General features: G+C 35.9%; 1 protein-coding gene across 1 annotated transcript in view; it reads left to right on the top strand.

Moving 5' to 3' along the window:
- Window positions 1-18,454, top strand: part of Cntnap4 (contactin associated protein family member 4) — a 274,098-nt gene that overhangs the window by 232,251 nt on the left and 23,393 nt on the right. The window contains exons 16-21 of the mRNA XM_051201516.1: window positions 730-900; window positions 1,467-1,685; window positions 12,664-12,903; window positions 14,780-15,004; window positions 16,625-16,758; window positions 17,590-17,677. Coding sequence (XP_051057473.1) covers window positions 730-900; window positions 1,467-1,685; window positions 12,664-12,903; window positions 14,780-15,004; window positions 16,625-16,758; window positions 17,590-17,677 — 1,077 coding nt within the window. The remainder of the gene's footprint in view (window positions 1-729; window positions 901-1,466; window positions 1,686-12,663; window positions 12,904-14,779; window positions 15,005-16,624; window positions 16,759-17,589; window positions 17,678-18,454) is intronic.

Genomic DNA, 18,454 nt, shown 5'->3' with positions numbered 1-18,454 from the left:
AGTCAAAGCATTTTTTTTAATTTAATTTATTATTTTACATGTTGATCCCAGTTCCCTCTCCCTCCCTCCCTCCTTCCCTCACTTCCTTCCTCCTTCCCTCCCTTTTACCCTCTCAGCCCTCTCACATGCACCCTAACCACCCTCTCCTCCCCTCCCTCCACCCCAATTCCATATGTAGGGGAATGCCATCCAGTTGGGGTCATGTAGATCTGACAGGTCATGTGAAGTAGCAATTATAATTAACTTAGATTTTTCCAAACTCCTGTTTTCTATGGTAGGCCATTAATTGGAATAAGTGCAGGTTGTAAGGATCTGCTGTAGGGATTTTTTTTTTTTTTTTTTTTTTTTTTAGTCAAAGCAACTAAGTGTTTAAACTTTCAAGAGATAAAAATACCAAGCAATTAATTAAGTTTTCACAGATTCCTCACATATTAAGTTAGCTGCGGATAGGATTTTGGATGCAGATGTATTTTCTTGTATTGGGGCCATTTCTGTATGAAACTTTCCTGCTGTATGCTGGAAAGAGCCAGTCTGTGTAGAATCCCCCACCCTATGACTATGCCTCAGAACACAGTTAACAAGGAAAGTGGTTTTATATGAATTAGTGATGTTTATTAAACAGGCAGGATGCTAAAGGGAGAAACTACAATTATGGTTACAGCATTCATTGCATGGCATGAATTTGTTTTCTCTTTTCCAATTGTTTGTTTTTGTGTTTTGTTGAAACAGGGCCATTTTGGAATGCAGCTTCTTTTAATACAGAAGCTTCCTACCTCCACTTCCCCACACTCCATGGAGAACTCAGTGCTGATGTGTCCTTCTTCTTTAAGACCACAGCCCTCTCTGGGGTGTTTTTAGAGAACCTGGGAATCAGTGATTTCATACGAATAGAACTACGCTGTAAGTGGCCTTTCTGAAAGAGTCTTGGGATACTGTCATCTAGTCCTGAATTCTTCACTTAACTTTGCAAGAAAATAATTTGTGATAATTTTGTAAAAATATTGATAAATTCATTAGCATGAAATAAAAATTTAAATTGAAGTAATTAAAATTTAAAACAAATTTTGTTAATGACTAATATTAATTACAAAATTACTTAATGAACCACTTATTATTTTGATATATTTACAGTCTTCTATTAATAGCATAATATCAAATGCATGTTTCATGCTGTTAAATTATATAAACTTTGAGTCAATTAAGCAATTATTTTGCATAATCAATTATAGATGCTAGTTTTGTGCATTCTCTAAATAGTTTTAATCTTTATCGATATGAAAAATTAAGTCAGAGATTGAACTTCTAAAGAACTGTTATTTTTATCCACAAAATGTATCTTACTGCCTCATTCCATATTGGGAGAGTTACATCTAATTGGATGTCATTGTTTCCTTCTAAATGCAAGTCTTGAGTCTAATTATTGTTGTGTGATATTGTCTTACATACCTCATATCTAATATTTTTAGCACCCACAACAGTAACCTTTTCATTTGATGTGGGGAATGGACCGTTTGAAATCTCAGTGCAGTCACCCACTCACTTCAACGATAACCAGTGGCATCATGTGAGAGTTGAAAGGAACATGAAAGAGGCATCACTCCAGGTGGATGAGCTCTTGCCAAAGATACAAGCTGCTCCCACTGATGGTCATGTCCTCTTACAGCTCAATAGTCAACTTTTCGTCGGTAAGTTTCTTGTTTTTTTTTTAAACAAACAAACAAACAAACAAAAAATACTGAATGTATGCTGCAAGCCTAGAGATGAGACACAACAAAATAATCCCAGCTTGAAAAATGATGATAAGTAGCAAGCAGCAAAAACAAAGCAGGATTTATTGAAAATCCAGGTTTTAGTCTGTGTGAGGTACCCTATTCCTTCCTAATAACCAATCCAAGCAATAGGTATTATCCCTATCCTAGAATAGGATGACTGTGGTGCAGAAGATGACTTATATCCAGAAAGATATAAATTAAGAAGTTCAAATATCTCTGTGACTATTTGCTCACTCTGCATAATTTTCTACTTAATATGTAGAGGTTCTATGATTTGTTATAGTTTGTGTAATACATTGAGGCTTTTAGTATAAACTTGGAAATGAGTATCTCTATATTCAAATATGAGGAGCCCTTGTAATGCTAGCCAGTGGCCACCACTGATGTGCCTCAACCTGTACACCTTGCATCAAAACCAGGCCAATGGTAGGAAAGGAAAAAAGATAGACAGTGCTCAGCTTCAGCAGCTTATTTTCTATAGTGCACATTTTCTTAGCTCTTCTCTAATACCTTAATGCATATTGTCTCCCCAATGTCCGTTGACTCAACATTTGCAAGACGCCAGGCTGGAATTCCTCTCCATGTGTTTAATTTTCCTTTGTTAGTGTGCTAAATTACTTTGCAGAAGTTATGGACCATGAAGTTCAGGGATTATCTTTAATTTGATCCCAGCTCATACATTTTAATGTAAATAAGAACTCAGAGACACGGTAAGGCAAGATAAATGATGAATTATCAGAAATTATATTCCAGACATCTTTAATGTCTGTATTTAGAACAGAATTCATCATCTCCCTCCTTACACCTTCTGTTGCCTAACAATCTTATTAGCACCCTTTCACTGAAAGGGATGAGCTTGCTTGTAACATAGCTGATGAAGATATATTTAGGTCTTCTAATAAATTTATGTCCTCATTATTGTCATTATTTATTCTTTCCCTGAAAACAAATTTAATGAACAGCTTCCACAACTAAAACACCCTAATAGATATTCTACTCACAAACTTGTGGCCACTCAGCTGGCTTATTTAAGAGTATAGAAACAATAAAGTACACTTGAGCAGAAATATATAACTTTTTTCTTAATGTCATACTAGAAGCTCAGTCAGAAATGGACATAGATATCTCTTGAATTCTTAAAAAAAAAAAAAAACGGAGAGATGGTCACAACAAAAAGGTACTGCAATTTAAAATCTGTCAGTGGCTTGGAAATAGCCTTACTATTCTTGGAAATTGAGAAGGCTGAAATTGTCCTCAGATTTTTCAGTGAAATATGCTGCAGTTTGCCTGGAGATGACCTTTCCTCCTTGGGAGGAATTTCAACTTCCCAGAGATGGCATCACTATATATTGCACCTGATAGGAATCCTGGCCTTAATTTGATTTTAGGTGACAGTAATGAAGTATCTTATGACATCAGAAAACTGCATTGAACAGGCTAAGGTCTTTTGCCATCAATCATATGCAATAATTTGAATAAAGATCGAATAGATTTCATCTTTATGGAGGCAATTAGTTGGGCCTTTGACATCTCCATATGTGTTCAGCCTTAGAGTGGCTTTGTCACTGGGAAATTTTAACAATGGAAATCTTAATTATGTTTAAGTCAAAGGCAGTGGGGAAAAATAGATCTTTATCCCCCCAAAAGTTCTATTTTCAATGAATAAAGATCTTCATTTGTATTTAAAGGCAACTGGGGTACAATGACATGATATAGTGTAATGGTACCCGACTATCAAAATGCCACCTAAGGGGCTGCTTTTGTTGTTATGCCTACCCATCAACTAGACCACTCTCCAGAGAAGACAGCTTTCCAGTTCACAAAACAATTCACACACACAAAATATTAATCTTCCAATTTACAACATTCCTATCAAACAAATCATGATATTTCTTTCTTTCTTTCTGCCTTTCTTTTTAAGTTTGCTGATAGAGAGTTTTTGCCTTACAGGCAGACTCCATGAGAGGCAAATTATAATTAAAAGGTTACACTGAATTAGAGCTCAGTGGGTGGCAGACTAGCAAAAAAATTGGCAGTAATTAGAGAGAGTTTAATGAAGCACTTACTATGAGCAAAAAGTTCTCTGCCTTCCTCTCAATGTATTTCAGTGGAAGAGATAAAAGTAGCCAATGGTGAGAATGAAGGGAAGATATGCTACATATATATTTATACATACATGTTTATATATGCTTGCACACACACCACGTACATACACACATATTTCTTTCTTAATTTTTTTATTAATTTATTTTTCACATTCCAACCCCAGTTCCCCCTCCTCCCAGTCTCCCCACCTCCTGTCTGCTCCTCTGAGAGGGTAAGCCCTCCCTAGGAAGTCTTCTAAGTCTGTCCCATCATCTCACTAAGGCAGGACCAAGGCACCTCTCCACCCCATACACCCCTGTGTCTGGGCTGAGCAAGATATCTCCTCATATAGAATGCACTCCACTAAGTCAGATTGACACAGCACATATTTCAATGGTGAAAAAAAAAAGTAGAAACAGAACCAGAAGAGTAGGGCAATGATTAGTGTTGGGAGTTTCCATGTCAAACAGGTGGTGGGGAGATGTTAACCCTTGAGTTGAGACTAGAGGGAGCAGAATAGAGGTAGACCCTGCGAACTTCTCAAGTGGTAGAATCCTAAGTGGTGACAGTGAGTGTGACAGGTCTTAGGAACAGGAATAAGCCAATGTGACTGGAAAGAATGAGTGTGAGGGAATGCAGGTTGAGCTATATACTGAATCATAGAAGGCTGTTTGCAAGGAATGTGAATCTAGTACTAAAGATTGCCAAGACCTAGCCTATTTATTTCCATAATTCCCTTTTACTGCCACAAGGGACATGGATGAAAGGAAACCAGTGGAAGCAGGCTATTGCATATCTGCATGACAGCTATTAGCAGTCCCAGATGAAGGAGATATGTTGAAATGGAGTGGGCCCACATTTTATGTGTACCTGCCTACAATTTGCAAATGAACTGGTTGTTTCTGTCAGTATTTACTCCTTTTTCATAACAATACCCACACACTTAAGATGATTGCTTGTATCCTCAAGATGTAAGATGTATGCTAGCTCCTCATATTACTTCCTAGTTTTGTATTTCATCTGAAGTCAGTTTTTCCTATTTTCTTCCTTTATTTGAATTCACAGCAGTGATCAAATCTGTTCCCTGGCCTCACATCTCTAGTAAGACTAAGTCCATAACAGAAAGAAATCTGAGAAAACACTTTACAGTCTACCTCTCCTTCAACAAAATCCCAGCAGCCCTGTGGTCATATGCTTACCAGGAAGCCTGGCTTTTCCATTCACAAAGTCTTTGCAGCACATGTCATGTATGAAGGATCTGTTTTCTTGGGAACTCTTGCTTTACATACTAATAAATAGATGAGAGTTAAGTCTCATTCTCTCATCAGAGCTAGTGGTTATATGGCTGACTGAGAATTTAATACCCTTTACTTACAAGTTTGAGAGTTTAATTTGTAGTTCATCTGTCCATCATAGAAATAATTATGACTAATCAGTATTTTCAAGTATGCATAATGACTGTCATATTTGGGTGCAGGGACAAACTAGTGAAGTCAACATAACTGTGAAAAGTAAGACTACAGTTTCTAGTATGACTTTATTCTAATAAAATCCTTTAAATATGGAGAATAAAGAAAAAAGCAATCCTTGCTTTCATACAGAAGCACAAACTTAGATATATGAAAAAAACTGAATGTCTAACTTAGGCTTAGTCTGAGAGGAATTGGATTTAATAGTTCATCATTTAGCTGCCGAAGTTCATCTTGCATGGATACAAGTCAGTAGCAAGTTCTTGTTGCTTCATAAACTATCTGCTTAAAACACAAGAAATTTCAATACCTTTTTAGAATGTTTCTTGAGATGTTAACTAAACCTATATATACACAAATAGAGGCTGCAGGTATCTCAATATATCGTAATTTGAACAATCATTTTCTCCATTTCACAGATAATGATGTTGACAGTGTTTAACTGACATTATATATATGTTAGATTTTTAAATTTTTAAATATCAAGAGTTTTCATCATCTCTTAGTGGTGACTGGTGTATTGAGATATAATAAAAGAATTAAGTATGTTTTCTCACTGTTTGCCACTGAAGACCAACCAGAGAGTGTGTTTGCACTATAGAGCAGAACTCTGAAGCAAGAGCAGTGCCTTCATTTCTGAAGAAAACCAGTAGAAATATATAGAACATACAACTAGAAAAATGTGAACTGCCTGGGCTGCAGTTGTTTGTGACAACTGAATTGAAGTAGGGTAACGATGAATGCAGGCAGAGGTGTGCTACTCTAAGAGGTGAGAAACAGGATGGCTTTAGCAATCTTTCTGAAGATAACATCAGAATGGTTATCTTCACCCAATGTGACTGCAAGAGGCTGTTTGCAGTGGAGCAGGAAAAACAATGAACAAAACAAGTGTATGATAATTAGGTTGGAAACTACAGCATCAATGTGGTGGACATCTCCTTTCCTCTAAAAAGTCCCAAACATCTTATCATGCTACTTCTGTTAATGAAAAATGATGGTTCATGTTGTGCTCTTAGCCCCTCCTCTCTCTATTTGATGATTTGTGGATTTGAACAACTCAGGGCCTTTACATGCTAGGAAACTGATCTACACCAAGCCTTGTCCTCGGCTTTGTCCCTCTCCATTCTCTCCATTCTGGTTCTTACTCATGGTAGCAGGTCTTTGCCACCCCTTTCTTGCTCTTTCACTTGATCTCTCTCTCTCTCTCTCTCTCTCTCTCTCTCTCTCTCTCTCTCTCTCTGTGTGTGTGTGTGTGTGTGTGTGACGCATGAAATATCTTAAACAATCTTACTCAGAAATGCTACCCATCACTTTAGAAATGCTGGAAATGTTCAGAGTAGTGATGTTTTTTTTTGTCCTTGACCTTGATAGAACGCTGAGAACAAATGGGCAAAAGTCACTGCAGCTTTCACTCACAAATGTTCTCTAACCACGGAAATGATGGAGAGAAAAGAATCAATCATTTTTTTTTTAAAACTGAAATGTGACAGTGGTCATTTTCTATTTCGGTTTGTAAACTCAGCATTTCCCCCCCAGAAGCTTCTTAAATTAGGCCTGAATTGATTTTCATTCAACCAGCTCTGCAATTTTCGTTTCCTGTCTAAATTCTTTTACTGACAAGTTTTCACACAAGTTAAACTCCATTTGAATAGTCTGGACGAGGGCTGAAAATAAGGACCCCTGACTTAGTGAGAAGTCATTTATGTCACATTTGAATTGCATCAAATCAGCCAATACATGGAGCAAGCAATGTCTAAATGCCCCACACAAAAATTGAATCTGGAAACTGATCACACTGGGGCTCCATGATTTAGTTCTTCCTATATTTTGGAAGATCCAAAGTACCAAAACAAAGATATATCTCTTTAGTAATTTCAAAATTGGGTACTACAAATACTTCTTTATAATTTTGAGGAAGGTGAATGTGTGCTTGTATTCTGTTGGGTGAATATGAAAGACTGTAATTACTTGGTCATAGAACATGCATGTACTGGGCAGGTAAGATAGCCCTGTCTCCATTGATTACATGGATGATAAATGAAATAGCTTTTCAGATTTGTTTCTCATTTTTTACAGAGTCATCCTTTTTATAAATAGTCATTTTACAAAATTCTGTTCATGTTTTGGATGTCTTTATCATAATAGCTTATCACCAGTATCTTCTAGCTTTTCATAAATTCATACTTTCATATTGTTAAAAGTACCTTGAAAATGTAAGTTTTTAATTATAATATATTCTTAATATTTCTTTTTTAGACTTTCATTTTCGATATACTAAAATATTCCATGGTAAGGGACTATCATATAGTCTTATTGTAATTATTTTAATTTCAGCCTAATTTTCTTTGATAGTAATTGTGTTTCTTCATTAAAAATTCAGTAAAACAAAGGTTGTATTTTTTTTCATGCTCATATCGTTTGTTTTAGGCATCTTATTTCTTTCCTTGCAGTGTCTTTTTCATTATCTGTCTGAAAAGTGTACCTCCTTATGTTCAGTAGGAAGACTTTAATGACCCTTGACCAAACACAAAATCTGAAGGGTAGCGTATATAACTATGTGCCTGATATTTCCAACAGCTCATTTGTTTAAAACATACTTCCTTATGTTCAAATCATAGAGTTATGGTTGTGGTTTCCACAGGCTAGAAACCCAAAGGAACTTGTGTTTTCCCGGGGCTATAGCTGCTGGGCCATGTCTCCATCACTGGGTTTGATTCAGAAAAGAGCCTGGACTTTCTGCTTGTGACAGTCTTTCTTATACAAGAAGCTTCATTCAACTGCAGTAGTTCTTTGAACATGAGTGAAATGATTCTCTTTTCTCCCATGCTCTTGGGACTCTGTAATTATGATCACTGCTGAGCATAACTAAAGCTAAGCTTCTAGAGTGGCATTCTTCTGTAGCTCACACCACCATTTCTGTGAGGTTGTTTTCCTTCAGTATGGCTGTACTGGGAGGAAACTCTAGTTCCCAAACACTTCCAACCTCCTGGTACACTTTTTGGGCCCAGCTTGTATGCCCTGTTGATTTCTTGCTCTAGACTGGCTGTGGTTGGGACTTGATCTGCCTTCTTCAACCACAGTGTCAAGATCAGAGGGAGCCTGTCATTTCTATAGCCTTGAATTTAAAGGTGAGTATAGCAATAATGAGCTCTTTCATTCTCTAAGGCTTCTGGGGCAATGAAGGGGTTGTTCTCAATTAATCCTCAATAATATCGGAGGAGGACACGTGAATAGTTTATCTTTAAAAAAAAATCAAGATTTAATCTCAAAGGTCTTCCTACCACAAAGATGGGAAATTGGCACAGGAAAGAGTTCCAATTTTGTGACAATAATAGTTGCACTTAGATAAATTTTCTGAGAATAATGAATGTGTTAGAAGGATAAAACCCACAGGTATTCCTAATTCATTTTCTATGCAACACCTAGCCAGGTATTTAGGTATGAGATCTTGGTATTGTCATATGTATGGATGGATTCAGCAAAACTCAATCACATGGAAAGGTTAGGCATTTACTGCACAAGATACTCAGTGTTTGTAAAGTTCCGGAATTCATTATGTCTGATCCAGCATGGCAAGTAAATTGATAGAAAATTAATTGGAAGATAGTTCCCAACAAAATAGCTCAGCAGAAACATCCACAATCAATTAATCAAACTGCAACTCATTTTAATTGGACACACTCTAACCCTGGAAAGGCACTGCAATCTTTAATTAAGCTTTCAAGCACAATCCTATTTACATGAGACATGTTTCTCAGAAGAGTTCTGTCCAAACTAAAGTGAGTGACTGGAAACCCAATGGTATAGTTACAAATCCTCAAACATGCACGATACAACTATGTCTAATTAGATATTAAGTTTTCAATAAAGGTGGCATTAAAATAATTTTATTAGGTAAACATTAAACTCTTTGAAAGGATAGAATACATAATTTCTAGTTTTAAAGGTAGATGTGCATCACTATGACAATATTTAAGACTGTATTTCATATTTTACACACATATATTAATATATTTTCTGTTAGTTACTCTACTCTCTAACACTATTCTAGTATTCATTTCTATATATACATTGGCATCAGGTAGTAATCATGTACAGCTCTTTGAATATTTAGCAAACAATAGCTCTTTGAGAACATGATCGAATACATACACTTTTCATATTTCTAGTATGAGATACAAAACCTCACAAAGGGCTGCTCAATAAAGCTCAGAGAACTTAAATACATTTCAAACAAATGATGATTTAGACATGGAAGAAAATGGAATTGTTTTCTTCTTTGATCCAATTTTAAAGTGGGTAAAAGTGAGACTGCCTTGAGATAATGACCACATGTGATTCAACCTAAATGTATTAATTCTGTTATTTCCTCATTTATACCCATGAATGTCTATATGTCTCTAACTCTCCTCATGAAAAGGAAGCAAGAGATATGAATAGGATAAATGAAAATAGACTAAATGTAGTTGTTGATATTATAGTTCCTTAGTTATTATTTATGCTATTAGAAGAACTGGGCAAGCCCCTGAATTACAGGGATGTTTATGTTAGAACAAATGACACATAAAAACAAGATTTTCTATTATTGCATGCTATGAAATACACACCCTGTGGTTTTATGTAAGGTAACATGAGTTAAAATAAGGTCCTCCAAAAGGTTTTCATGACAAGAGTGATTTTGCATAGATAGTAGATTACCCTATCCTAGTAAGTAAACGCTAAAGTCTAGTAAGATTTCCAGAAAAACCATGGGCAAAGAGATTGAGTCTCAGGTACTAATGAGTTAAATTAGCAAATGGGTATCCTAGACAAGTGTGAAGTAAGTCAAAGTGACTGGAAGGAAAAGAGATGTCCTGACAATACAGGCAAGAAAGAGACTTTGAGAATGGCCAAAGATTGTTCAGATGTAGGAGGGAATACATACAAAGATTGTGTGTATTTTCAAATACTGGATGAAATCAACTCCTTCCTTGCCATTCCCAGAAAGAATGCCTAAGGGTTTGTCTAAGTTCTTATAATAGAATAAATAATAGTGAAGAGACTCTAGATTCAACAACTAAATATAGCATATAAGAGAGAGAGATTTATATCACAAAGTGGTTTTCTCCCTTTTCCTATTTTATATATAGTTCCTCTTCCTACAGTATGGTGCCATCTACATTCAGGAATAGTTTTCCTTCTTAGTTTCACCTTCCTGAAAACATCCTCCTTAACATATCCTGAGGTATTCTTCATGTCTCAACTCAATGGACTTGATAATATTATAATATTGAAAACTGAAGTTTGAAACGTTTGGGGCTCTACATCACACCCTACTCCCTCTGAATTTACAGATGATAAATGTGGCCCATACCATTTGAAGTACTTTGTATCCTTCACTAAAGAGTCATGCATGATGTAAAATGAAGTGTAAATGTATATATTTAAATTTTGGATAAATCAATTTGGATAGAGATTATTGCATCTATAAATATGAGTTCTAAGTAGTATGAATGCTCTAAAAGCTACAAATTCTTATCAATTCACTCTTCATGATCTTTCGTCCAAAAACTATTATACATTTGTTCAGAAAATGCTCATTGATTTTAGTCCTCTTTCTTTATCTCAGACTCCCAAACATCTTTATGGGGCAAAATCTGGCCCCCCTCAACTCTGGAGGCATTCCCATCTCCCATTCTGACATTATGTTATTGAATGAATAAATGGATGGGTGGATACAGTAGTTATTTGTTATTGCATAGTATGAGGTGTCAAGAATTTTTTTCTATGTGCTGTAAAGTGGTGACTAAAATGGCCCCTGTCTGATATGTATTTAGATTAAAGAACATATACAGAGTAAATTTGTACAATGTAAAACCCCATACATAATAAAGACAGTAGGGATTTTGTGGCTTTTAAAAAATCTGCACTAAATAATATTGAATCCCTGAGAATAGAGTCAATGGGTTAGTTAGATTTAGAGTTAGCTATGTAGTTAGCTCTAAGAAAGTCTAATTCTTCCAGAATTGTTAGTTAACTGAAGTACTTTGTCTAGGGGGTAGGGCCCCTTGAGATTTCCCCATCCCATGTTAGCATATCTATAGATAATGCCAGTATTCTGGTCTTCTTTGGACAGCCATTTTGAGGTATCACAGATAGATAGAGCTTCCCTGGGGTTTCTAAGAAACAGTCACAAAGAATTCCTCATTTTATGTCTCAAAATCTCTCCTCACTTTTCTGTGATATTACCTGACCCTAATGCATAAGACATTTTAGATTTGTTCATTTGGGCTGGCCTCCACACAATCTGGCCATCTCTGCATTATGACCTGTGGTTTTCTGTAATGTTGTCCATTTAGTGCAGAGAAGCTTTTTTGATGTGAGTTGAGAAGTACACTTCTTTTTTGGTATAAATATACATTTTACAATCCTAGGTCTAGTAAAGTGATGGTAATATGCTCTTTGATAAGATACATAACCTTATCAGCCCCAGGTTGTTGGCTAGAAAGCTATTGGTTACCAACAAGATGGGTACCATTGTTTCTTCACCAATATCTTCCAAGTTCTGTTAAGATTAACCCTAAGTGTAAAACATTGGATATTAGGTAAAATTTTAAGAAAATGTAAAATACACTAAAAAATACAAGAGGAGTAATAAAATAATACTCAATAGTCATCTTTGGTGGATAATAACTAAAAAGTCATCCCTAAGAATGTATTTCTAAGTAATCCTTAGGAATGCTTGACAAGTTAAAACTATTAAAGTAATTGAAGTTCAATTTTAAATATATTTATACTTACCATGGCTATATATATGTGTGTGTATGTATGCACATATGTGTGTACACACACATGTAATTTTTTAAAAAAGAAAATAAGAACCCACTGAAACAGAAAGCAAAAGTACACAACTATGACAATACACGTTGTTATTTGGATTCAAGATGAATCATGATCCTAATTTTGTTCTTTGAAATAAAGACACGAGGAAAGATGGCTTCTCCAGTGTAAAGCTTAATCAATTATTTTCAGAAAACACATGAGTAGGGTTAGGCATGGCTCAGTGACAAAGAACTTTTCTGGCATTCATGAGGAATTAAATTTGATCCCCAGAAGAAAAGAGAGAAAAAGAAGCAAAGTTTAAAGAGTAGAACTTATGATGTATCTTTCTGAGCACTAGTGTTTACCAACCAGTTTTGTTTCACAGCTTCCAATTGCTCCTCTCATCTTGCTGCTCAAGCCTCCAACATCAGATCACAGGTTTTCCTCTTCTTCACTGTCTCCTGGCTTTGTTTGGTCTTTAATTCATGAACAAAACGTGAAGGAACATGTTTGCATTTGCAGTATTTTCTTTGTAGGTGGGACCGCCACCAGGCAGAGGGGCTTCTTAGGATGCATCAGGTCTCTTCAGTTGAATGGGATGGCTCTGGATCTAGAAGAAAGGGCCACAGTGACCCCTGGGGTGCAGCCAGGTTGCAGAGGCCACTGTGGTAGCTATGGAAAGTTATGCCGCCACGGAGGGAAGTGCAGGGAGAAGCCCAGTGGTTTCTTCTGTGATTGCTCTTCCTCTGCCTATGCAGGACCATTCTGCTCCAATGGTAGGTGTGCTTTGAGACCGTATCCTTGTGAATAAGACACCTGATAGATTTTTTTTTTTGTGTGTGTGTGTGTGTGTGTGTGTGTGTGTGTGTGTGTGTGTGTGTGGCTATTTGGAACAAAAGTATTTACATATAAAATATTCTTTTGAAAAGTGGTTGTTGTATGCCCATCATATTTTAATCCTTGGGCCTTTGACTCAATTCTGGAAAAAAATGCTTATCTATTATTACAAATATCAGTCTTTTGGTATCTTCAATGTTAGCCATCAATCTACTTTTATTTTGCCTACTACTAATGTGATTAAAGAACACAGTGGTCAATAACCAGTCCTATGGAACAGTTCTTGGTTTTTAAAAACCGTTTCAGGATGTATTGTTATTTTGGGTGAGTATGTTCAGCAATGCAAAGAGGTTCAGATAATTTATGTATTTATATTTCTCATTCAAACAAATATTTTCTACCAAATACTGATATGTAAAGAAATTGTGACACTCTGATATTTTGTGTGTGGTATAATGAATACCTACTATAGAACTGAAACAGCAGAGTATTAATTTGGTAACTTCTCTTATTCACCAATCTGAGCCATGGAAGAGGAAAAGAGTAGAGTAAGTAGTAATTGTTTTGGATAGCCTTCTCTGAACATGCAGACACATATTATAGTCTCATAGTTTTTCATAGAAGAAAACCGACATCCAATTAATTTAAATTCATTGACTTTGTTGAAGTATCTCTGGGCTTCTTAATCTTCTCTTGAAGGAAGCTAAAAGAAATTGGCTCCAAATCAAAGCAACTTTGCAAAGAAAGCGCCGGGGGTTCGTTAATGAAAACCTAGCAAAAACTGCACTTTTTGGGTCATACCCTCTTATCAAGAATAAGCTGTGATTTCAGACTCAATTGTGGTAAAAATCACACACCACTGGTAACATTCTAGGAGACATTTTTGTTCTAAACTGTGGATTTAAGCCCTTCTTCTTGAGGATGTCCTTCCTTTAATTTTCAATTGAATTTTCCAGTTCTTTCTAAATGTAATCAGAGATGTTATGCTACATGCACACATTATACTGTGTGTGAAAGTTATAGTATAAATAACACAATTAATACATTAACTCTCCCTAAAGTGAGGTAGGAACCAAAACGTTACTTTATGACATAGTAAACATCATTTTTAAGGCCTATCAAAACCAGATGCTTATAGTGGCAAAGAGAACAGATTTCAAGAATTCAAATCTAGAATCTCCACTGACCTCTTCCATACACATATATTTGCCTACACCTGTGTGTAAATTTGAGATATTAATCTCCTAGAGGTAAAATGTTATGCTTATGAAGTTATTTCAAAAGGGCTGCACAATTCCTTTTGTTGATACCTGCTAAGCACATGCCCCTCTCACATTAATGCTAGACTTTGCTTTCTTTACATAGTATATAATAAATGTGAAAAATAATATAAAGGTATTTCTGCTTATTGATACTAAAGTTTTGGGAAAATCCTCACTCCTCCATTTTTCCTATTATAAGTGTATATTTGAATTCTAGCTATAAAAGCAGAGATAGATGTTAGAAGTTAAATAAGGAAGCAGGTGTTCTTGTAGGAACAAGAAGGGAAGTTGGCTTATGTGTGTGAACTTGGATAAGAGAGGACTAAGCTTCCAATTGTAAAGCCAGACTAATGAATTAATTATATGTCATTCTAACATGAAGACATTTCACAAGCCATTATGAAATCTCTACTCATTTGCTGTGTTATCTTAGCCTGGGACTGTTTCTTCTAGATGTGTAATTCATTCTACAGCATTGAGATATCAATTAATGTAACTTAAACAAGATCCTTGCATATAAAAATTTCAACATAAAATTTACATATCATTTCAGCGATTTCTGCATATTTTGGATCTGGGTCTTCTGTGATTTACAATTTTCAAGAAAATTATTCTTTAAGTAAAAATTCCAGTTTCCACGCAGCTTCATTCCATGGCGATATGAAGCTGAGCAGAGAAATGATCAAATTCAGTTTCCGAACAACAAGGGCGCCAAGCTTGCTACTGTATATGAGTTCCTTTTATAAAGAGTACCTCTCAGTTATCATTGCCAAAAATGGTGAGTGTGTTTTAGATGAGATACACTGGGGTATTGGATATGGCTCATTCTGGGGTACTTGCTTCTAAACTGGAATTGGGGAGAAAAATTGAGTATGTCTAAATTTTATCTTCTTTCTGATTTTGAGTATGATCCTACAGATTATTCTAAAAGGATCATTTAAGTACTCAAGATGGTTTTACATCTTTATAATTTTGGTCATTTTGTATCAGCTATGTGAATTTTTGGGTTGTTTCTATAAAACATTTTTATATGTTTTCATTATTTTAATTATTTGTGTGGGCATGTGTGTATGAGGGTGTCTATGCACACAAGTGCAGGTGCCTCTGGTGGTGACCAGAGTCATGCATTAAATTCCCTGGAGCTGGAGTGGAGTTATAGGAGATTGTAGGCCTGAATTGAACTCAGGTTCTCTGAAAGAGCAGTGTCTCCACTGCTTAACTGCTGAGCCATCTCTCCAGACACTTATATTTTATTTTTGCCAGGGTCTTCTAAGCATTTTGTATGAATATTGATACAGCTTTAGTGTTCTAATCTAAAATAAAATGTTTTCTTGTGTGAAACACATATTTTCTTCTAATCAAAGCTAAAATGTATTCAAGGAGTGTCACAGTATTATGCACAAAAATGTACAGGGGATGACCTGCTGGTCCTAACAGATGATAATGTAGTCATAAGAATGTTGATGCATTTGTGCAGCGTGATTTTATATGAGTTCTGAAATATGTTTGCTACAGAAACCTTGTCGTTAGAAAATGCTTACTACTGTTTTTCTCTGTCCTGTGTGTTGATGAAAGATGAATACTTTAGAAATAAATTCTCCAGGTGAGAAAAATAAACTGAAATACAAATATGCAACTGTGTTGGCTCACTTAAATCAGATGGCCCAAGGGCACTGATTACGACAATAGGAATAATTGTGTTTCATGTGTGCCGTCAGTGTCTGCCTCAAGCTTGAAGTTTATCTGTACATGAGGTGTTTTTTTTTTTTTTTCATTTTATTTTTTCTGTTAATTCAGGAGGAGTTCTGTGGACAGATTAATTGAAATCTCTGCAGGCAATTGGATACTATTAATTTGAATAATAAATTTGGCTAAAAGTCATTCATTTCACTTTAATTTCATTCCAAAGTTTATACTCTTGCTCCCTTGAAAATGCGTAAAACTAAATTTTCTCAAAGTTTCATCCCTCATTTGTCTTTCTTGGTGTGAGGTGGATATTTTAAGTAATATGAGATTCTATTAAAATAATGTTATTGCAATATTACACGATCCATGGCATTGCATAAATACTTGCATCTTCACTCACTTTTTTTTTGTGACAGACAGTAGTGTTATTATTTGCCCATTATAATTTCCATTTTGACTTTTAGGGATGAAGTTAAAGATTTTCAGCAGTCTGTTTATGAGCAGTATGTCTTCTCTTGAATTATATATAAAATCTTGTAATTTCACTTAGGAACTGACTTTTAGAACTTAGTTTTATTAGACAAACCCAAATGAGTGCTGGTGAATCTTTTTTCTTGTACTGAATATATTAAAAAATTAAAAGGATTTGGACATTTTGTAAGGTGTTTTAAAATTGAATTTTCACTATAAATTTAACTTTTTTCTGCCTTAGGAAGTTTGCAGATAAGGTACAAGCTAAATAAGTATCAAGAGCCTGATGTTTTCAGCTTTGACGTTAAGAGCATGGCAGATGGGCAGCTTCACCACATAAAGATTAATAGAGAAGAAGGAATGGTCTTTGTGGAGGTAATAGAGATGCTCCAGGGGTCACACTACACCCAGGCATGGGGCACCTACAGCAGAAGCATGGTCCCAAATCACATTAGTAAGGACATCTTCCAGTGGTCTTCTGTAGATAAAATCGGCCCATAGACAAAAATCATCAGAAGTGGTCAGGTGGTTTTTTTTCCCCTCTAGTTTTGTTTTTAACAAAACTATTGGATATATTATTAATATCTCTGATGCTCCAAGTGTCAAGCTCTGCTTGGTTTCATTTTTCTCTGAAAGGAAATGATGTCTACTTTCTCAGAGACCTGCTGGTAGGACCATCAGTTGTCTTAGGAAAGCCACTTACTTTAGATGGGTATAAATGCAGCAATCATTCCACAACAGCAAATAACGACTGAAATATCAGAATAAGTTGGAAGAAAGGATGTAATTCACAGCAAAATGGAATTACTCACCTTAGCAGCTTTTGCAGAAAACCCGTAATGTTTCAGTTCTACATAGAAGAAAATTTCTTAGCTGCATGACTCCAGTAAAAGTCCCAAGCTGAGAAAAAGTATTGAGGCAAAAAAAAAAAAAAAAAAAAAACATGTCTTTTTGTTGGCTTTACCAATTTTTTTTTGAGGTGGAGATAGGTAAAGTATTAAAGGGAAAAAATGGCAAAATGAATGAATATCTGGACATAGATTAAATATCATCAGATTTTGAGTGGCTAAGTTTTTAAATTTCACTTTCTGGAACTATTAAATATCCATAACAATGATTGCCTGTTTTTTTTTTCTTTCCTCCATCTCTTTTTGCCACAAAACAATGATTATTTATGTGGCTATATTTTGTGTAATAATTTTACAGATTGATGAGAATGCACGGAGACAAACCTACTTATCATCAGGCACAGAATTCAGTGCAGTCAAATCTCTGGTATTGGGCAGAATGCTGGGTAAGTAAAAGAAAGAATCTTTTCCTTAGTCATAATGCATAAACATGAATCAGAGCACACACCTCAACATGTCAAAAGGAATGTCTTGTCTTATTTCAGTAGTGAAGCAATCAATGATGGAAGTTACTTTGAGTAGTGGTTTCCTGTGAAGAAGCAAACATCCTCCTTGATAAGAAGGTCACACGGATCTTTGCCATGTGTCAATCATCATCATAATTGTGCTCATAGTCAACTTGACACAAGCTAAAGTCATCTGAGAGAAGGGAACCTCAATTAAGAAAAGGCCTCCATAAGGCCAGGCTATTGGCAAGTTTGTAGGACATTTTCTTAATTAGTGATTAAGTGGGGCAGGCCCAGCCCACCATAGGTGATGCCATGCTTAGGCTGGTGGTCTTGGGTTCTATAAAAGCTGGAGAAACCCATAGAAACAGCTGACCTGAACAAAGGGGAGTTCATGGACCTCAGTCTGATAGCTGGGAAACAAGCATAGGACAGACCCAGATTCCGTTAATGTGGTATTAGTTGGGAGGAATGGGCAGTCTATGGGGCCTCTGATAGTGGATCAGTATTGATCCCTAGTATAGGAATGGACTTTCAGAGCCCATTCCACATAGAGGGATACTCAGACACATGTGGGAGGGCCTGGGCTCTGCTCCAAATGATATGACAGACTTTGAAGGCTCCCCATGGAAGGCCTCACTCTCCCTGTGGAGCAAAAATGGGATAGGCTGGAGGTTGGTGGAGGGCAACAGGGGAGGACAGGAAAGTATAGGAACT

This window comes from Phodopus roborovskii, unplaced genomic scaffold (genome assembly GCF_943737965.1).
Source record: "Phodopus roborovskii unplaced genomic scaffold, PHOROB, whole genome shotgun sequence".
NCBI classification, from domain to species: Eukaryota; Metazoa; Chordata; class Mammalia; order Rodentia; family Cricetidae; genus Phodopus; species Phodopus roborovskii.
The sequence above is the reverse complement of the archived record's forward strand: the minus strand, read 5'-3'. Positions and strand labels throughout refer to the sequence as shown.